Genomic DNA, 22945 nt, shown 5'->3' on the forward strand with positions numbered 1-22945 from the left:
TAACATTACCTTCTTCTTCTTTTTTTTTGGTTAAAATTTCATGTTGATTTCATTGTCCTATATATGTGTACAGATATATGTATTATATCAAAGATGTAACCTGGTATGGCCCTCGATGCAATGGTTGAGATGTGACTGAATCACAAATTATATAATTTGATGGAACCTATCTGATAGAACCTGCTACAACTTTCAGGTCATACATAATTAACAATTTATATTTGAGGTTAGAAAAATGAACTTGTTTCTTTTCAAAATTCAAATTGAAAAAAATTGACTTATTTAACTTGGATTGAGCAATGCAATAAATGGTTCATCCCACTACTCAATCCAAGCTTAATTTGCTAGTTGGTTCATCAGTTGGCAAATAGATAGATTTGGGCAGATCAAAACAGGTAATGCAATAAAATAACTTAAACCAAACTCTCTCATTTAATGAACAAGTTTAAACAAGTTAAATTAAATTTGATACAGATTAAATCAATCAGCCCAACCCCATCGACTTTGTTGAACTATTTTTTCTAATTGAGATTGTTGGAGGAGGTGATCGGGATGATTGTTGTTCATTACATGAAACATCAATAAGTTTTTGAAAAAACTGAAAAAGAGAGAGTTTACACAATGTTGTTCATTACATCAATAAGCAGATTTAGACAAAAGGGCTTAATCAAAACTGCAGTGGCATTATTTTTCAACTTCTACGACCCTTCTCTCCCCAGTTCTGTTTTTTCACCCATATTACTACTCTAGGCTTTAAAACCACAGTTACATCATGAATATTTGAATGGCTGCAGAACATTGGGATCGTGTTTGCAGAAAAATATCGCGCGCCTGCGCACAGAGAGAGAGAGAGAGATGATCGGAACTTCATTTCTCATGAATAAGAGGGGGCTGTAAACTGGAAACCACATGTTGGGTTTGACATATTCCACCGTCACCTCCTGCATCCAAAATGAGAAAAGCCATAGATGATTAACAACAGTGGCGGCTCCAGGAATCAATGATTAAGTTCTACAAATTCTATAAGGAAATTTTTTCACTCTTATCAATATTATATATAACATTTGTTTTCTATAAATTTTAGTGCATTCATACTGATCTTTTTGTACAAAAAAAAAAAATGTAATTACAAAAATTTCTACAGTTCCTCTCAATGAATTTCCTTACTATGGTTGGAGAAATTTCAAGGGTATTTGGTGATTGGTGGAGTTGACTCACTGAATTCGTTTTTGAACTTAGAGAAATCTAGTCATCTTTGGGACTCGAACAAATATAGAGAGGACCTAGAAAAATTTTAAAGGTCTGATACTCTATGCTAAGTGCAATAAGGTCTTCTCTTTTTTTTTTTTTTTTTTAATAAGTTAATAGGGTCAATATTATCCATATATGATATATATAAATATATATATAATTTTTTTCAATGATTTTTCAAATTTTAGTGGTGTCAATTGACTCACACCAATGTATGTGGTGCGACCCATGGGTGCAACAAACAAATGTATTTTATTTTTATTTTTTTATTGGCACTGGAGTGTCCGGATCACAGTTCGATTAATCCCCAGGAGTGCACAAGCACTCGGCAAGGAGTTTCCCGCAAGTGCACTACGCCCTAAGGAATTGTTAGCACCTAAGAGATTTCGGTGGTGTTACACGCACCAATTGGTCTACTAATTAGTGTACCAACATAATTATGACATTGCCATTTAAAAATTACGACCCCACCCATTATACAAATTACAACGATCTAAAGCCTCAAATTATGAAATATTATCAGTTAGTACACTAATTAGTATACCAATTGGTGCATATAGCATTATTTAAGAGGTTTTGATTCTTAAATCTCGGAGAGAGCACACTCTCAAAATCCAAGGCCTTGCCACCAAGCCAACCCTTTGGGGTTTGCAACAAACAAATGTATTGGTGCAACCAACAAAGTAATCGCTGCTAATAGACAATATAAATATTTAAAATATTTTTTTAAGCCAATTTTCAAAATTGGCAAATGGGGTCAATTAACCCCATACTCTATAGCCTAGCGCCGTCCCTGATTAACAATGAGAATAACTGAATAACTAACTTGCTTAGTTGAGTTGAGATTAGTATTTCTGAATTGGTTCATTTAAAGGTTAAATATGAGGTTGCTTTCATTGTCAAATATTAAAGCTTCTTTTTCTCGTCCAGATGTGCTTGTGCGTGTTATGTCATGGCTATTTTTACAAAAAAGAGAAGCATTTTTCTTGTAAGAAAGTTGAGAACTATCCATACTTTTGACATCTGCCTGAGCTCTCTAGTTCCTACATCACAGCGCCCTTCTGCCAGTTCTTCGGCAACTGCTGCTCGAACAATAGCAGCTCTAACCTCTACTGTTATATCTCAAATACTACAATTATAAGTAGGTCATAGACAAATTAGTAGAGGTTACTTTACCTTTATTTTACTAATTCATTCATAGGATGTCCCAAAATGGAAAAATATTTTCTTTGCAAATTTTACACGACCTTGTTAGGTATATATGATGAGTATATATGATGAGTAGATCCAATATAGGGATGTATTCATGAGTAGATCCAATCATCCGACCCATGAAATTAGAGGTCGGATTTGTTAATTATGGATACTTTAAATAAAGAGAATAGAAAACTTGACTGTAGTACTAGCCATACAATCAAAACAATTTGAAAAGGCTTTGAGGTTCACACACTCCACAAGGTCAGAGTCAGATCTAATATCAGTGGGTATGTAGTCTTTGCATAATGCAAACTAACCTGATTAGTGATTATTGATCATGCTTTAACAAGCTATATCCAAAACCTATAGACAAGAGAACGACTTTCCGTACTGCTATTAGGTGTGCACACTTAGGCCATGTTTGTTTGGGCGGACTAGATTAGGTTGGATTAGCATTCCCATGACTAATAATCCTAGGACTACGAATCCCTTTGGATTGTGTATTCTATCCTATGTTTAGATTGAGTTAGGATTATAAGGAGGGACTAATAGTCCAAACTTTGGCTTAGTTTTCCAATTTATATCCCACCCCCTATGTGGGATTAAATAGTCCATCATATGTGGGATACCATATCTGGATGGATTGTTAGTCCGTACTTCAATTGTTTAACCAAACATCGGATTAATAATTTTATTGGACTATTAGACCAATCCCAAGCTCATGTCCACCCAAACAAACATGGCCTTAAGGTAATAGGTTGAACCTTACCCACTAGAAGAAAATACAAGTATATGAGCTAGCTATGAAGCACTGACACGTCAAAATAGGTGCAATAGCCGTGTTAGATATGTACGGGACAAGGACATGGACATGGACGTGGTGGGGACACATATGGGATATGCCACATGACGTGTCCATTTTTATAATAATATTTTCAGGAGACACAACAGGGACAACCAAGGTCTTAATTTAATTTTTTAAAGCTAATTTTGGGGGTTATATTATAATGCTTGGAAGCTGGAAACATGAGAGTTGAATTTTAAAATATAGATAAAGAACTCATATCAAACTATTGACAACGCAATACAGATCTAACCACAAGTGCGAAATTGAGAAACTGGCTTCTAATGATCTTTGGAGCCTAACGCAAAAATATATCTAGTCTCTAGATAATTTACATTTTGTTTTTTTGTTTTTTTATATATATATGTTAAATTAGTGTCGGTTTTCATTCATTTTAGTTGTTTGTGAATGTAATATTTACATACATAGAAAACAAATATATATAAAACAATTATATTTTTTTGTCGTATCCTCGCCGTGTGACCGTGTATGTGTTCTGATTTTTTTGAAATTGTCATGTCCCGTGTCCTTGTCCGTATCCGTATCCTTGTCTATGCTTCCTAGTGAGCTAGTGTCCAATTGATTTCCAAATATGTATGAAAAGGTGATCAGTGCTTCCTAGTGAGCGAGTTTCCAATTGACATACAAATATATATGAAAATTTTAATGTTCCAATGGCACTATGAACAACAATACCTTCTCGTAGGAGGATACAAAAATACCACTTTGAATTTCTTCGTCTGTAATAAATGAAGCAAGGCTACAAAGAAAAATTATATTAGCAAAAGTTAGTTGATATTGGGTTCGACACCATGCAAACGTTTTTCCTCCTCTATCAAAAATTGAACCAATAACTACATAATTTAACCAACAATAAATGAGCAAGTATAAACCAATAATTACAAAATACAAGTCTAGCAGGAGATAGATGCACCTCTAGCCCCAACACTCTTTTTATAGCACTCAAAAGGACTCTTTTAGACCCGACACACCAAGCCTATTGATATGGCAACACACATGATGACAGTAACAAGTGCCACCTCATTGCATGAGGGCATAGTTAACAGTCCAATAAGAATGGATGAGCACGGCACTAATCCATAAAAGGCTATGTTAGAACAAAGAACGAAGTGGTCAAATTGTGTAATATATACCATTCAAAAGCTGCTTGCAACATTCCATCTAAAATCAAACGAGCACCTGAGAGAAGAGCTTCCCATTCCAATCCTGAATCAAGTCAAAAAGGTTTACGATAGTAGTCATAAAAAACTAAGCACAATATGTTAGTGACGTGAACATTAGCACTAACCCAGGAAACAGATACATGTTATTTGCTTGATTTACATGACCCACTTTTCCATTCCCTGACAACAAGTATATGATTGGCAAAGGTCAGAGTAATTGGACAACACACTGAGGAAGATAGGAATATAGAAACTATAGAACTGTTGGTTGCATTGGCTACATAATGAGAGAGCAGAGTGAGACCAATTAATTTATTGATACTGTGCAAAAAGACTCCACAACAATTAGCACCAATATAAAGAAATCATACCAAGGTCAACATTTTTGAGATAAATTTTAAAAAAAAAAAATTTGGAGAGAGAGTTTGGAAATTTTTTTGATTTGTTTGGCTGGATATTTTGAAAATAATTTTGAAGTTTGGGATGATTTGATATTTTGTTGTAGTTGAATAGATATGTGTGAGAGAAAAAGTGATTGACAATGAGAGAGGAGAGAGAAAAGTGATAGACTGATGTGTTGGAGAGAGAGAGAGAGAGTGATTTTGAAAAAAAAAATTCAAAAAATTTGAATCAAACAAAATTTTAAATATTTTTCTCAAAAATTGTATCTTGAGATACAAACCAAACAAGCCCTATATTTTCTCCACCATGATTGAAAGCATCAACAACAGTGCATTCAACTGTTCCAGTTAACATGAAAAGACAATGTTCAATAGAAAAATAGTGCATCCACAAACAAAAAATAGATAATTTAGAAGGCTTGAAAGACGAACCATTCACCGTCAGATTTGACATCGCAAAAATGGCAAGTTTAGGGGAATCTGACTCTCGCATGGCCTTAAGCACCTAATTTATCAAAGAAGACATACGCTTTACCAATCTCAAAAAGAGGATACACTTTGCCATTGTTGTGTTTAGTGCCTTGCAGCTAGACACTAAGTGGAGAATGGTTCTTCAAACATAGCCAGACATAGTTACTTATCAAGTAGTAGGTATTTCAGAACGAGATCTACCTATACAGCAATGGTAATTTAATTATAAAAAAAAAAGCCAAAATTGTGCATGAAAGGATTAGTAAATTGAGGAAAAAACACCCACAAAAGTAGAGTAAACAAAGTGTCATTAAACACAAGAAGATAATTAAAAAAGAACGAGGGCTGATACAGTAACAAAGAATGTAATTGCCATGGATTTAACTGAGGTATTGTTCTATAGAGAGCATTTTGGGAAAATATTCATGTAGTCAATTCCAAGAGGTTGAAATTAGGTCTTTGTTGAGTTGAGCCAAGTGGATTTAACTGATAGTGATGACAACAAATGACATCTTGATGAGGTATGCTCCTTTGTCCTAATAATAAATAATTGTAAGTTTTTAGTAAGAATTGGATTATTTAGCGGAAGTTGGGAAAAAGTAAAATGATAATAGGGTTAATGAAGACCATCTCTACAAGGTATTGCCTACATCTAGGAAACAAGAACAAACAAACTTGAGTTCCCACCGCGCGCCGGGGGGGGGGGGGGGTTGTGGTATTTGATGTATTTTCCCCAACTAATACCATTTATCAACAACTAACCAAATAAATAGTACAGAACAACATGCCTTTCCAAATAAAACTAGCCAACTTCACTGATTCATTATGCTTCATTTGAAAGTAATGAAGGACAAAGCAAACTTGCCCACCTGCTCATTGAAGACACCACCAACTCCAGACAAACCAAGAAGTATATGAGGCTTGACTTTTTTAACCTAAACAAAATCCATTCCCTGCAATTAGTTTTTCTAAATTATGAAAGCATACACAAGGTTCTGAAAGATAACAGCAAACATCCATGATCCAATTGCACGTACCCAAGAAGCAAGCTAAACAACCGAAGGTTTCTTTTCCACACAATATCAATCTATATCAGCCTTGCATCAACATAGGCTGTGTTAAAACCTATCACCTACTTCACCCACTTAAACCTACTCCACTAAACCTAGCCCACTACACCACTACCACCTCACCTACTCCACTAAACCTAACCCACTACACCACTACCACCTCCACTTCACCTACTCCTTACCTACTACACACTCACCCTCTTCTATATATAGGAATCATGAATCATTGTAATAAATAGATCAATAAAATCAATCAATAATACAATTCTCTATTTCTCTTTATACATTCATTTTTTAACATGGTATCAGAGCAGGTTTAGAACCTAGTATTTTTCGCTTCACCGGCGGGCGGCAACCTCACCTTAGCCGTCCGCCGGACCTCAATCTATTCCGCTTATTTTCTACACTCCGGTGAGGAAGTCTCACACATCCACTGCAGATCTACTCACCTGGTCTGAACAAAAGGACACCTTGTTCAGGGTATAAATTAAAGGAGATGACTGGTAGCTCCATTTTTGCTGCTGATGCAGAAAATGGGGCACTAGAATCTGATGTGAACCCTACTCCAAATAACCAAACCGGGTTACGTATGTACCAGCAAGCGGTCGCTGGACTCAGTCACATCTCCTTTGGTGAAGAAGAAAGTGTTTCTCTCAAGAAGCCAACTGCACTGCATGAGGTGTCAAAACAGCGTGAGTTGAGTGGGACGCTAGAAAGTGAATCGGAGGCCAAGTTGAAGAAGCAACTTTCTGATGCTAAGTGCAAGGAACTTAGTGGGAATGACATCTTTGCTCCGCCTCCTGAACTTCAACCACGGCTGTTGGCTGCTCGAGCTTTGGCCTTAAGAAAAAGCATAGAAATTGGCGAACCTGCACCACGTAACATACGCACATCTGTCAAAGTTTCTAATCCCGCTGGAGGTCAGAGCAGCGACTTGTTTAATGAGGAGCCCATAATCAAGCCAGCAAAGAAGATTCCCAACCAGAAATTTGCAGAGCTGAATGGTACTCACATTTTCAAAGGAGATGCTCCACCAACATCTGCTGAGAGATCACTGAGTTCAGCTAAGCTGCGAGAAATGAGTGGCCACAATATTTTTGTTGATGGGCAGGTAGAATCTCGAGACTACTTTGGCGGGGTTCGTAAGCCTCCTGGTGGCAGCAGCATCATTGCCCAAATCCTCTCTTTCTCGGAGGCAACCCAGAAACACACCACAGAATCATTATTATGCTTCCCACTCAACCCACCTTTCTTTATTTTATATCTATATATATCTCTTTTTATTATACTATATTACCCACACACTTCACTTTCACACCACCACACCGTCTGATCCCACTATTCTTTTTATTTGTTTTATTTTATCTTCCTTCTTTCAAAAAAAAAAAAAAAAAAAAAAAAAAAAAAAACCATTGCAGGATTTAACAAAACAGTGGGCCAAGAAACCCACGTGACCCAATCTCCTTTCTCCCTCACTTTCTTTAAATCCCTCTTTTACTCACATGGGCTTGTTCTCTCTCTCTCCTCCATTTGATTTTAAAATCCATTATTTTTATTTATTTTCTCCAAACCACTTTCCTTATTTCCCCCATCTTTCATTTTGATTTCAAAATATCTTCTTATTATTTCTTTCTTTATTTTTCTTTCGCATTATTTTTAATTTTTTTCAAATTCCATTCATACCATATCGCTTTGCACACCACGCCATATTTTATTCATCTCAGGGATCAACCCCGATCACAATTCTACACACAAAAAAAAAAAAAAAAAACAACAACAAACCCAAACACAACAACAAAAGATTTGTTTTCTTTTCTGCAGACGGCCACCCACCGACCTACTCTGCTGCCGGTCTCTTCTTTTTGCCTCCGTCCTGGGCGGTCCTTACCGGTGCTGCCTCTGTGCTTCCTAATCCACCAGGCATGATCACTACTCCCTGCTCCTCCACTGCAGCATATGGCGGCCCTCCAAATCGAAACATCACGGTGGCCTTCCGCTTCAGCTCCTTGTTTTCCGCCTTTAGCACACTTATCTCTGCTCGCGCATCCTTATACATGCGTTGGAGCAGAGCCAGTTGGGCGTTTAACTGCTGCACCTCATTTGTCCTACTCTGCAGCCGGTTCGACAAATTTGTAACCGCAGTCATGGTTTCCACACATGACTTCAAAGTATACTGATTGGCCTCAATATCAGTTTGCACCGCCATTTTTTGCTCCACCGACCGCATCGGAAAGTTCAACGGAGCAAAACCAGAGGCGCTTGGTTGAGGTTCACTGGCCACCGCACCAGTTATCTCTCTTGTTGACTCGTTGAGGTCGGGAAAAAGAGTGAGCAGACCACGGGACGAAGAGGCCATATTCTGGGTAGCTGAACGGGAAGACGAGGCCATGTTATGGGTTGCTGAGTGTTTCAGAGAAAGGTTGGTTACAGAATGGCAACAGAGTGTTCCAGAATCTCTTTCTCAGAAACAGAAGAGTTTTTTCAAAGGATTTTCGACGGTTTCAGACTGGTTTGCACAGCCTCCGCCTCAACCTTGGTTAAATAGCCGAGGCCGACACGCCACTCTGTCGCTCACGTGCCTCGCCGCGTCTCCGGCTCACCTTTTGATGGCTCGACGCTTTCTGTCAGGCACGCCTTTTGATGAAGTGTGCGCGCCTTTTGAGGGCGCGACTTTTGAGGGCTCACTATATATATCCATATATATATATATTTGGGCAGCCTATATACACCATCATACAGTGTATTTTTTAAGGGTCCGACAAGACTCTGTAAACTGTCCCGACATTGATTCCGGTTAGCTCCTTCAAGGGTCCGACAAGACTCTGTAAACTATCCCGACATTGATTCCGGTTAGCTCCTTTAAGGGTCCGACAAGACTCTGTAAACTGTCCCGACATTGATTCCGGTTAGCTCCTTCATGGGTCCGACAAGACTCTGTAAACTGTCCCGACATTGATTTCGGTTAGTTTCTACAAGGGTCCAGTAAGACTCCGTAAACTGTCACAACAACTATCACAACATTGTCTGCTACAACGGTCCGACATGACCCCATAAACTGTCTTCTACATCGATCTGACACAACCATCCAGTGTCCTCTACAACGTTATGACACCACCATACAGTGTCTTCACCATCGGTCTGACACGACCATACAGTGTCTCCTATCCTCTTTTTTTTTATGTATTCGTCTATTTTCTTGTTTTGTTACTCTCTCCAAACTCAAGTTGGCTAGTTCCTATCCCCCTTGAGTTTGCGGGGGGCTGTTAAAACCTATCACCTACTTCACCCACTTAAACCTACTCCACTAAACCTAGCCCACTACACCACTACCACCTCACCTACTCCACTAAACCTAACCCACTACACCACTACCACCTCCACTTCACCTACTCCTTACCTACTACACACTCACCCTCTTCTATATATAGGAATCATGAATCATTGTAATAAATAGATCAATAAAATCAATCAATAATACAATTCTCTATTTCTCTTTATAGATTCATTTTTTAACAGGCTGCCAAAAAACACTCCAGTAAGATTTACCACTTTAACGAGATTTGCTCCCTCCCTAAGTCCCAAACCCTCGATCTCCCAAAGGGCTTTAGCAAATGGTGCAGCTGCTGGATCAACACCCTTCCGTTTTGTTGTAATGAGACCCTGCATTTAAACCAGTACTTATCAAAAAAAGATGAACCAAAAGTCAAATGGATGGTTCCCTGAAAATGTAAATGAAACGATAAAGTTCAGATTGCCATATTATGAGTTTTCCTTCTCATTCCAATGCAGGTTCATTTCCACAATTCATTCAGTTACATGCAGATAAGTAATTGATTATCATTACTTTGAAAAAAATGGTGAAATTCAGTTGATAACACTAAAAAAAAAAAAAAAAATTAAAAATCTCCTTTACAAATATGTTCAAAATATATGTTCTACACATTTTATTACAAGATAAATACCCAGTAACACATAATAAAGGCTAATACGGTAATTGACATTAAGAACAAAAAAGTTAGAGAGCAAGTAATACCTGTAGAACCACACATCTTTATCAAGTAGGAAAGACAGAGGATTTGCTCCAGCTCCTGCCATTCTTGAAACAGCCTTGTGCAAACATGTTAAAAACACCAAGCCCTGCACTGAAAGACAGAAAAAAAATAAGAAGACGCAACTCACAGCTGATATTACCAACCACCCTAAACCATAAAGAAGTAACACTTAAACCAGGAGTACAGCCATTACAATTGAACTTCATCAGTACCTTCCAGCTCCAACTACAACTATCTTTTGGTCCACAAAGTCAGTCAATGGTAGATCTTGTGCCCTTACAGTTCCAAGCAGTCCTGCTAGTGCAACACCAGCAGTTCCCTATACAACATGATGACAAGTGACAAAAATGCCATTATAATAGAGTCACCCTTAACAATCTTAAAGTACTTTGCCATGGAGAATAGCAGAATACAACACCAAGTATTCACCTGTATGTCATTATTGAACATGCAGAACCTTTTTTGATACCGTTGCAGTCTTTCAAAAGCCCACTTCATTTGAAAATCCTCAAACTGATAATATTCACCAAACATCAAGTAATCAGTATGATATTGGTTACACATCAAACAAGATGTCATATTTCTGAAATAACTAAACCTGCACAATAGCCTTGGGCCATCGAGTGTGAATTGCCTCCATAAATTCATCAACAATTGATAGATACTCCTCTCCTTCCAACCAAGGTTGCTGAAGTCCCAAATCTGTCAAAGTAAAATCACGTGAAAAATAAATCCTCACGAAGTTTGTCGGAAAAAATGGGTTTACAAGCAGTTATGTAGTCTACTTACTCTGCTTAAAGACTAGAAAATATGGAGAACGACATAGAGTACATTCAACATAAATGAATGTTAGGAATGGATAAGCATGAATGAACTTCAATGTTTAAAGTTGTTGGACGTCCAACCTAAGGTGTAAGTAATGAAATTTAACAAGGGAAATCCTACTTCATACAAGTAAATAGTCACTATTTTCAAATCTGAGAGGTTCATGACATCTTTCTCACAAAATGAGAAAATTATGAAAATAATTGTCAAGAAACAATTGTAAACAAGAAAAGATTGGACTTGAAACCTTTCGTGATGATGGAATTTAAATGGAAATCAATATTACAACAGATGGAGGTATAGCCTTTTTATACAACTCCATTTATTTTATTTTATTTTTTGATAAATAATATACAACTCCATTTGAATGATAATACTTTGGTTGTAATAACTAGACACTCTTGGGCTTTATATGTACACTTATGTACAGTCAGATGACCACATGATTGTTTCCATAATTCTGTGGTTTCTATTTCTAGTGCATTATCGTTTCTAGTTTGTTTAGGTAAGGTCATCCCAAAAAACAAAGATATATGTGTAGGTACATATCTAATGAGGTGATTCTTATTTACATCTCTAGTTTTGTTAGACTTTACTTCCAGTTCTGTTGGATCTAAATCTGAATTCACACCATAAAGAGTACAATTAAATAATTAAATCTTAGGAGTTTTATCCATGTTAAAGTTGATTCTAAGTATTAATTATGATTATCTTTCGAAAGCACCTCTGGAGCTTCAATCAGCACCCTCAACAAAATGAAGTGCTTAATTCTATTAGGATTCAATGTCTTCTAGTTGAATTTAAGTTAAGAGAAATGAAAAATATACAAAGTGCTACATCCACTTCTATATTAGTTTGATTATATAATCTTTTTCAAAAAAATTTGTGAAAAATCTAGAAATCTCCTAGATGTTGATTTGTGATTATGTATCAATTTTAAGCAGTAAACAACAATCCCAATCAAACAATCAAGACAAATCGACACAACGATTTTACGTGGAAAAACCACAATTGGAGCACCTCCAATTGTGATAAAAAAAACCACGGGCAACAGCCACAAAACAATCCACTAAGAAGATATAAAGGAATTACACAGGTATACTCTCAATTACCTAGCGAATCCACGTCCGAATTGAACCAACCCATATGTGCCTCTTCCAACCCCGTTTTCACCTCGGAATTGTCTTGACGATGAGCCACTCCAAAATCCAACAAAGCTTCAGGCTCGAATTCTTCAGAATCCACCGAAGAACAACTCTCTCTTTTGTATAGAATGAATAAACAAACCTTTGATGTATTCTTCTTAACCCATGAGTTGAATACTCAATTAAACATCAAAGAAAAACAACAAAATATCCCCAGATATAAACCTTACTATCCAAAAAGAAGATCTGGAGGAGTAATCCTATATTTGGAGCAACTTGCGAATTTATAGAATCTGAAATCGCGAGGTCCGCTCGAGCGTGGGAATGGACGCTCGAGCGGGGACACTATATGGCGTGTTTCGCACTAAGGTGTACGCTCGAGCGGGGAAATGGATGCTCGAGCGTGAAAACACGGATCACAGTATATTTGCAGACTCACCAAACTTCTGGAACTCAGCATTCTCCGCTCGAGCGGGGGAATGTCCGCTCGAGCAGACAAGCAACTTTGAATGCACTTTTGCATTTTGCTTCGGGGGCGAGCAGCTCGACCCCCGTCATAATCAGCGAAGTGGCAATCTTGAAAGCATTAACATCACAAACTTCTCTGCAAGGCACGATCCGGGTTGGATTCGCATCTAATAAACTCATAGCCTCACGGAAATAAAAATGCAAAAACAAATACAACTGAAAGGAGTTTTGTTAAATGAGATTGCCAAGAATAAAAACCTAACAATTTATATTGTTGCTTTCATCAGCAAGGACTTTAGTAGTTCTGCCAAAACCCATTTCAAAGTCACTAAACATTCCTACATCATAATTTTTAATATAAAGTCACACAAAGACCAGACTAGAGATACGTTGTCCTGCAAACCAAACAAGTCAAGTGTTAGTTCAACTTGTTGTAATAGAGTGAGTTAGGTAGATATTTTCGTTAGATATTTTGTAAACATGTGGAGTGTATATAACGTACTGTATCTCCGAGTTTTCAATCTAATGAAAACCATTCAGTTTCAATAACTTCTTCATGTGTAACATTAAGAGAGGTAGTTATAGCATGGCTAGTCTGCATATATCCATCAGGGATGAATTGATAGATTAAAAACTCAATATCCACAAATAACTTAGAGAGAATGATATATATACTCAAGCCAGCTCAAGTGGCAAATCAAGACAAATCCAAAATGGAGTGTACTGTTAGATAATCATCAAGTTCACAAAAATAGGATTCTTCTCCATATTAGTTCTAAGAATCAACCATTGCGGAGCCAAAAACGTCCATTAAACAATTCACCACCAATATCAACCTTCAATTATACATAATGTACACTGATAAACTTGTGTAATACACAAAATTGGATCAAGTAATTTATAGTTTCCAAATTACAAATACCATAATGAAAGCAAAAACCACAATAGTTAATTTTTACAAAAATCTAATAAATGACCGCTTGCATCACTAATACTAAAATTCCATAAATGCTGATAAGGTTAAACAATTGATTCCATAAATCATAAATGTATAATATTTCCCTTCACTAAAATTTTGAACAAATTTAATTCAGATATATCCTTTGAACATAAGGTTTGTTTAGTTAATTTAGTTGAAGAAAACAACACCCACTGTGTTTGTTGACAATTCCTTTTTAATGCCACAAGTTCTCCTCTTTTTTTTCCCCTTTTTTAAATATAAGTACAAATCCTCTCCTAAACTGTCACATAATGCCATAATCATCTCCTTGGACATGGGATAATAGTGATGTATAAGGTAGGTAACACGTGAACATCTACAAAAGAATTCAAAGAAAGAAGAAAATGAAAAAGCATAACTAAAATATTAAAAGGAAAAAAAGGGTAACATGATTATATATTAATCTCTATGCTTTATTAAATTAGTTCATATTTTTTAGTGTACAAGATTGACCTCATTTAAAATAAAATTTTCAAAAAGTCTGAATAATAATTTCAGATTTACAAATTTCTAGTGGGGTCACTTGACCCAACTTTGTTATACATGGCTCTGCCCCTAAGAATAAGGCAATACACCAACAGCTACTAAAAGAATACAAAAGGGACAAATTTCCCAAATTAAAGACAGACAATAGGAAACTATTCCTCCAATTGTAAGAAGTTAACATAGTGCACATAGAAGACACGAGGGATGTTGCATGTGCAGTTACACCCAATTTTAATAGGTACCATATGCCATTTGTTTGGAACCAAATAAGATGAAAAACGTAGACAACACATGAATGAAAAACCTTTTGACATGGATTTATCTTTAATATATATGAGGAACAAAATTTTTTTTTGTTTCCATTGAAAGGCTGAAATGTTGCCATTTCCCAAGAGACCGAAACGAAACACTAATGGAATAATAAAATTCTAGTGTTTTCATTGAAACACATCAAAACATAGTGAAACACACCGAAACATAGTGTGATATACAAAAAGAGTAAATTGTATCTATACAAATTTAGAAATTTTCATAAACATTTATTACTGCTGCTTAAGTAAATTTTTGGACCTTGTTGGAAACTTTTGTTTTATAAAATTGAGTTATTTAACAATACTTAATAATTTTTAGTTCATAGTAACATTAGTTTTTTAATTCTTTTACGTGAATGACTATATGAATCTCAATTTGTTTAATTAATCAATTATTAGGCTTTTATACATTCAGATATATTTCAATTTATATTTTCAAGCATTTCTATTTTATCTTTATTTCATAAAATATTTCCGAGATGTTTTTGTTTCTGTACTATTTGAAGCAACACACTGAAACGAAATTTTGATCTTTGTATATATATATATATTATTATTTGAAATCCAAAGACCAGGAATCATCAGTTTGTTGATTCTTTGAGCACACATGCGAAAAAAAAGGACAGGCTTCCACACACAAATGCAGTAGACATAATATCACACAAATTCAATTACAATATTTTTACGGTGTGTTAAACATCCACTGGTTCTAAATTGCTTAGGGAGATTAAGCATATGAAATACAAAACACACTAACAATATACAAAAAATTAACAAATTGTATGTAATGTCCCCATTAAAAACTTTGATGTGTAAGAATACACGTAATATTAAAATATCAACTAAAGCTAACAAGGCAGCAAAGATTAATCAAATAATGTCGATTCACCCTCTGAGCAAAATGGGTACCATTTTCCTACTAATTTTCAAGGAGTAAAACAACAGGAAGATACTCGACCTATAAAATTTAATAAATGACTTCATTCAACTTTTTACAACATACTAGTTATCCAGTAACCAAAATTCTAATTATAATATAGTCAAGGACACATCATATAAATGCATGTACATTTAAGCTGATGAATAATCAGTATTGATGATCTGCGAGAGAGAGTTAGTTATCAAAAGAAAAATAGCAAATTGGGGAATCACTATAACAACCTATATATATGAATTGCCACCTCATACAACATACTACCCAAAAATTTTACAAACAAAAATAGTGGGGGAAGCCAAGCTCACTACATTTTCACTATATGCAACTATAGATAAATAAAAAATCACTCAACATACCTCCATGAAATTGTGAAACTATGAATGTTTTAAACATAAGCTTTCCCAAAGCTATATTGCCCCTAAACAAAATGAAAGGCCATATGATGCAAGTTAGGTAAAGATATTACAAAAGAAAACACCAAAACGGTTTCAACTCAAGAAAATTCTTACCAGAATTGGTCAAAGTGTACATGGGGATAGCGAACAATCACTGGATGGACAGGATATCCAGGGACAAATGCACCAAGTTGGAAAGAAATGAGAACTCTTCCATTTGTTGTGGTTGCCTCGGAAATAAAAGCAGACGAGGAAATCTATCGGAAGAAGCCTTTCTTTGTATTCAAATCCTTGAAAGCACATTTCTATATCAAATAATCCCTCAGAGATTGATAAAACTTAATACTCTAAATTTTTTTCATACAAAAAATGTAACAACTCCAGGTATACAATTAAAATTGCTTTTAGTCTCCATATTTATTAAACAACTCACAAAAATGAAATTTGGACACCTGATATGTGTATATTTGTTTGTAGCTTTTTAAGTTAGCTCTTACAACAGCAAAAATTTTTTTTAATTTTTCTAAGCATTTGCAAACTACTTACATCATAGCATTTCATTCTCTTTCTTTTTTTTTTTTTTAACATCACCCTCATTTGCCTGGCCAAAAAATTCTCTCTTCAACAAGAATTTGTACCAGCTTAATCACTTTCAATCTGACTTTTCCCGTTCACTATATAGGCAACAACTTAACAAATACAAAAACATTTTATTAATGACTAGCCCAGAAAACCCAAAAACTAAGGTTTGGTTTTAACAATCAATTTTGAAAGATAATTTTTTAAAAATTTGTTTGGTTGTATATTCTAAAAATAGTTTTCAGAAATTTAAAAATCCAAAACTCATTTAGTTTTCAGAATCTAAAATAATTTTTACAAATCTGTTTGGTTTTGGAGTTTTCAAAAATAATTTTTAAGTTTCAATCCGTATTTTATTATTTTTAGTGAACTTTTTAAGTATTTAATCAAGGTTTTTCAAGTTTTTAGATCCACTCAATCTAAATACACCTAAAACGTATAAAATTTATGAAAAAAAGCGTTTAAAAAATCACTAAATATTAATAAATATACAAATTTAATACATTTTTTTATGTATTTTGTATTTATTAAATTTTTTTAAAGATTTTTTAATTTTTTTTAAGTATATGTAGATTAGATGCATCTAAAAAATAAAAAAATAAAACAAATTAGCCAATATATTAAAAACATACGAATTAAAAATTTTAAAACTATTTTTGAAAACTCCAAAACCAAACAAAATTTTAAAAATTATTCACTCATTCCATAATGGTCATTCGAATTTAAATTTAACATATTTTTTTCATTATTTTCAAAAATATTTTTTATTAATTGAAAATACAAATTCATTTTATTTTAAATTTTTATATGAATTTGCAAATAACTTGCTCATCTAAAAAAATTCAATTAACTTGAAAATATGATGTACTGCATACTTCGGCGATTCCTCATTCAAAAAAAAATTAAAAATCAATAAGCAAAAAGACATTAAAAATTAGCAATGTTAGAAATCTTTACTATCAATTAGATTGTTTGATTAAGTTTTTTAAAATCTGTAAAAGTAAAAAAAAAAAATGAAAAACACACTGTTTTTCATATGATTTTTTGTTTTTAAAATCTGAAAATATTTTTTTAATGTTGATATTTATAAAATTAGTTTAAGTTTTGATACCTGGCAATTTGAGGGCTTGTAAAACTGCGGTGGGAATCTCCACAACAGAGCTTATCACTCATCAAAAACATTGAACATCAGGTATGTGAGCTAAGTGGGGCCAATACTTGCCTTTCCCCTTTTCACACTTCCCTGTTAGTCTGGGACAACGCTGGATCACCAAACTCATAAGTGAGGGAGGCAGCCTTTGCACTGGTAAAGATTTGAGCCTAGGGCAACACCAGATTTGAAGATATTCAAGAGAGGCGAGGTTTTGAAACAACTTAGAAGATAGCTTCTCCAGATTTCGGAAACCCCCGATCTGAAGATCGATCAGAGAGGTGGGCAGCAACTTCCCATCTATTGGAAAGCTGGACCCCGCTACACCTTCTTCGTCTTCTTCTTCTTCTTCCTCTGCCACGCTAATTGCGCCTGAAATCGACAGTCTTCTAAGAGAGGATAAACTGTGCAAACCGATCTTCTTGAAGTTGTTGTTCCATTCTGAAATATTCATCCACAGCGATTGAAGAGAAGTCAGGTAGTTGATGCTCTGCAATCCGTGTGGTAGGGCCTTGAGTTTTTTGCATCCCCTGATATTCAAATGTGCCAGATTTGTTGCGGAGTGGAACCATCCTTCCGGAATGTACTCCAAATTCTTACACCCATACAAGTACAATTGACTGAGATTTGTTGCTGAGTGGAACCATCCTTCCGGAATGTACTCCAAATTCTTACACCCATACAAGTACAATCCACTGAGATTATTATTATTATTATTATTAGGAAGGGCATCTGGCAAGTATTTGAGCCTATCACAATCCATGATCAAAACAAACTCAAGAGATGGACAGGTAATTTCCATCCCCTCATCTACTACTAGTAGTGCCTCCAACTTTTTACACCGAATAATCTGAAGCTCTTTGAGTGTGGGTGGTAGCCCCCCACCTCTGCACGATATCAAGCATGTGAGGGATGGACAATCACGAACAGCTAACACTTGAAGATTACTGTCATTAATCTGTGTTAAACACCCGAATAAGGATTGCAGAGCCTCACAATCACCTATCCTGAGTGTTTTCAGCGTGCACGGAAAACCTGTCTCCGGAAAAGAGCTGAGACTCGGACACTTATAGGCATACAACTCTCCAAGAAAAGTGAAGCTATGTAGCAGCCGTGGCAGTTTCTCCAGCTTCTCACAATTATCTATTGTTAGATGCTCAAGCCTCCTCACTATGCAGGGGAGTCCCTCTTGTTGCTGCTGCTGCTGCTCATGTTGTCCTTTGTTGTCTTCATCCTCATCTTCTTCAAACAATGAAACAAGCTGGGGGCAGCCTTCAATTTCCAAACGTCGGAATGCAGGGAAACTGTGTTGCACTCTCTCCTCATTCTTCCACAGTGTCTTGAGGTCTTCACAGCTTGTGATCTCCAATGCTTCGAGTTCCATCAGCCCATGAGTGACCCATTTCGGCAAGAGCTCGAGTTTCTTAATCATCCCAATCCTCAAGGAAGTTATTGAACTCGAATGCTTAGACTTTGCATTTGCCGATATCACTTCACAATCAACCATACTCCTCATCTCAAGGACCGCTTGAAGGCTTGTTAGAGGAACGTCATTCATAGCTATCGAGGTGAGTGACGGGAGGCTAATGCTGGAACCTTCAACTAGGAATTGCGGGCACTCTGAAATGTTTAGATTATTCAAACAAGGTAGATCCTTGGGCATCATTCCGCAGAGTTTGGGGCAGTCCCTAATCTCTAGATTATTCAAACAAGGTAGATCAGTAGGCAACATTTTAAGAAGTTTGGGACATTTTATTATGGAGAGAGACTTGACACGAGTGAATGGTTGAACTTCTTTGTGATCTCCAAAAGTATACCAATCCTCCCATTCTGGCATATTCTCAAAGCTTAGAGTCTCCAGTGACGGAAAAGGTTGAACACCACCTTGCCCGTAGAACTCACAACCAACGTGCTTTAGTGAACTCATACCTGTAATGTAAAGCTTTTTAAGGGAGGGTAGTTGTCCGAGTGGTGGCAAGGATGCACAATTTCCACAATTATCTAAACTTATGTCAGCCATATTGGAGAATAGAGGATCTCCTATCCAAGTTGGAAATCCTGTACCAAGGTAGCCTTTGATATGGAGCTCTTTTAAATTCTTGTGAGGTTGTAGCATGTCAAGCACTTTTGTTTCAACTCTTCCATCTCGTGAATCATCTGAGTTAACACTCCATTCCATTGATAACACATCTAACCCCTCCTTATCAATTAAATTCGCCTCCCTTGCATCTAATGGAACCACCACGTTCTGTAACCCAGATAGGCAAAGCCTCCCCCGAAGATAAATTAAGTTCCCCAACTCTTTTAACCGATGCCCACTGTTTTTAGTAACAATAAAATTGGATAGTGTTTGAAGACTAGCCAACTTACCTATTCCCAGTGGCATTTCTTCTAAGTGATGTGCACTTGTAATATCGAGATGACGTAGGTCAATTAGGTTTCCCAAGTCTGTTGGCAACTTTTTCAATTTTTCACATCCTCTTAACATCAATGTTTGTAGATTGTAAAGAGAGCCTAATGATTCAGGTAATTCTTCAACATTGGTGTTGGATAGGTTAAGATACCGCAGATGTTTCAAATCTCCAACTGAATTTGGAACTTCTGTGATGTAATATCTACTCATATTGAGCACCCTCAAGCGTCTTAGCTTTGGCAATAGATTAAGGGAAACATTGCTTGCCAAATGACATTTCACACCATATGGTAAGTTAAATGGTAAGAAGGTTCGTAAATGCATGGCTTCGTTGAAAATCTCAAATTTTTTCATACCCTCATATTGCTCCCGCATATAAGATGAATGTCGAGCTTTCTTTATAGTCTTGCACTGCTCCGGATATTTCAATATATCCTCCAATCTAAAACAAGTTTCTCTTGCAACTACTTGAGCCAAATCATTGATGAGGTCGTGCATCACAAATTTAGAGCTTTCACCGGTTCTTGATGGTTGGAAAAAAGACCTTGACAGCAATTCCCGAAAGTACTCACCTCCTACATCTTCCATTTGCTTATCTCTTTGTTGCTGAATGAAGCCCTCCGCCATCCACAACAAGACTAGTTCCTCTTCCTCAAATTCATAGTCGTTGGGTATTATTGAGCAGTATGCAAAGCACTGCTTCAAATGCGAAGGGAGATCATGATAGCTTAATCTCAAAGCAGGAAGGATGTCACTTTTTGTGTGTGGTAAATCCCATATTTTACTACGCAATACATTTATCCATTCCTCATCTCGTACTTTGCTGCGTAAAAGGCCACCGAGTGTCCTAGCAGCTAGAGGCAAACCTTTACATTTCTCCACAATTTCCTTACCAATTGATACCAATTTTGGATTTGCATCAATACATGTATTCGCAAAGGCATGTTGTGCAAACAATGACCAACAATCCTCCTTTGAAAGGATATTAACTTCATGAAGTTCAACAGTTGTCATCATTCCTGCAACTTCTCTGTCACGTGTAGTCACCACGACTTTACTCCCTTGGGCTCCATCATTGAAAGGTTTCTTCAAAACATTCCAGTCACTGTATTTTTTGTTCCAGACATCGTCTAAAACAATTAAGAACTTCTTTCCAGCCAAAGCCTGCTTTAATTGAACCTGAACTTGGTCCAAGTTATTAAAACTAAATGTCTGGGAAGTCACTGACTCAAGAATTGCTTTTGTTATTCTCATAATGTTGAACTCATCTGACACACAGACCCAGGCTTTTAGATCGAAATGCTTCTGCACAGTTTCATCATTGTATACCATCTGAGCAAGGGTGGTCTTGCCAATCCCACCCATACCCACAATGGGAATTACACCAATGTTGTTATGACTTGATTCATCCCCCCTTACGAGCAACTCAATTATCTTTCTTTGATCATATTCTCGGCCATAAATGCGAGGTTCATCAAATAAAGATGTAGAGTCTGGTCTTTGCCAAGTCTTAGTCGCAGGTGTAGGGGTGGTTCCAACAATCTTAACCAAATTAAGTTTTGAACATTGCTCAAAACTATTGTGCAATCTGGTATTGATCTCCTCAATCTTGGACTTCATCTTGAAATTAAACAAAACATCTCTTGGCTTGAAATTAGGGATGAGGTTCCATACCTTGCTGGAACTAGCTTGTGGCTGCTTTGCCTTGAGCTTGTGTTGCAAAGCTTCGGTGGCGAACTCATCCACTAAATCATCCAAATCATATGCCAGATCCTGGAGATCGTCGAGCCACAGGTTCACGGCTCGATCTGTCAGTTGCTTCTCCTCCGCGTCAATCAGAAAAGCTTCAATTTGAGACAGCATATTGGTCCAATTGGTCAGCTGGGTATCAATTCCTTCAAAGGTTGGTAATTTCGAGGAGGCAAAAGAGGTCATCTTCCCAAACAACAAATTGACGAAGCCAGAGACAAAGATCCCTTCTATAGGCATTGTTTCCGATTACAGAAAGAAAAGAAAAAACCAACAGATCAGAAGCAAAGCAAAGCAAAGAGGTCCAGTGGAAAAGGCTTTAGCAGTTTCAAAATTGGCTATATTTTTGTGATGAGAAGAAGAAATTATTGGGCTGCAAAGAAGTCAAAAGTGAGTCTCCTTTCATTGGCCCCCTGCCCTCTGTGAAAACGTGTAAATTAAAAATAAAAATAAAATACTCAAAATAAAAGAACCCAAATATTATATTATTGTTAGTAGAAAGAACCCAATTACATTTGTTAATATTCTTTTAAATGAATTCATATCTCTATCATGGTTTTTCTCAGTTACTAGAGTGTGGCTTAGAAGTTTTTCCATCTTTACCCAACAATATAGTTTTGGGATTTGGTTGATGCATTTCAATTTTGCCTGACAATCATTATAAAAAAAAAAATCTTTTTCACATAGCCTTTTTTTTTTTTTTTTTTGGCCTTGATTTGATTTTGTTGTTTGTTTTATTTTCTTGTCTTGGGTTACGAGTTGATAGCTTGCCAACGGGTAGCCTTGGATCTTCCCAAAAATCAAGATAGGGAAAGTGGTAATGTTTATTGGGTAAATTAAATTGGTAGCTTTTTTATTTTGTCTCATATATCATTTTGATTTATAAATTTATAATTGATTTAATTTTAAATTTTGTACTAATTTAATTCAATTAATAAAGCCAATTAGTGTTTTTAAAGTAAAATCGTTAATCAGATGATTGAGATTGACTCACTTAGTTAAAGAAAATTTATAATT

The 22945-nt window shown here is 36.1% G+C and overlaps 3 protein-coding genes across 25 annotated transcripts in view; 2 read left to right on the plus strand and 1 right to left on the minus strand.

Moving 5' to 3' along the window:
• The window catches only part of LOC114256870 (uridine nucleosidase 1), a 240550-nt gene that overhangs the window by 114335 nt on the left and 103270 nt on the right, over positions 1-22945 (plus strand). The gene's annotated exons all lie outside the window — the stretch shown is intronic.
• On the minus strand, positions 761-22285 carry LOC114273934 (putative disease resistance RPP13-like protein 1). 23 transcript variants are annotated; one of them, XM_082907114.1, is made up of 16 exons: positions 17728-22285; positions 16152-16342; positions 15999-16060; positions 11069-11172; positions 10900-10983; positions 10683-10789; positions 10452-10560; positions 9757-10078; positions 6386-9714; positions 6218-6283; positions 5310-5382; positions 4602-4656; positions 4447-4519; positions 3989-4052; positions 2266-2380; positions 761-941 (listed from the first exon to the last, which is right to left on the minus strand). In XM_082907114.1, the coding sequence occupies exon 1, from the start codon at positions 22166-22168 to the stop codon at positions 17789-17791; it is 4380 nt and encodes a 1459-aa protein (XP_082763240.1). In that variant the 5' UTR covers positions 22169-22285; the 3' UTR covers positions 761-941; positions 2266-2380; positions 3989-4052; positions 4447-4519; positions 4602-4656; positions 5310-5382; positions 6218-6283; positions 6386-9714; positions 9757-10078; positions 10452-10560; positions 10683-10789; positions 10900-10983; positions 11069-11172; positions 15999-16060; positions 16152-16342; positions 17728-17788. The 23 variants fall into 23 exon arrangements, with proteins under 23 accessions (XP_082763240.1, XP_082763254.1, XP_082763247.1 ...); XM_082907128.1 differs by having other exon boundaries at positions 6386-10078; positions 10452-10555; positions 16152-16327; XM_082907121.1 differs by having other exon boundaries at positions 6386-10078; positions 16152-16327.
• On the plus strand, positions 6915-7826 carry LOC145808202 (uncharacterized). Its single transcript, XM_082907393.1, has one exon. The coding sequence runs from the start codon at positions 6915-6917 to the stop codon at positions 7749-7751; it is 837 nt and encodes a 278-aa protein (XP_082763519.1). The 3' UTR covers positions 7752-7826.

The sequence above is a fragment of the Camellia sinensis genome, chromosome 2 (genome assembly GCF_055761805.1).
Source record: "Camellia sinensis isolate YWXY chromosome 2, ASM5576180v1, whole genome shotgun sequence".
Lineage (NCBI taxonomy): Eukaryota > Viridiplantae > Streptophyta > Magnoliopsida > Ericales > Theaceae > Camellia > Camellia sinensis.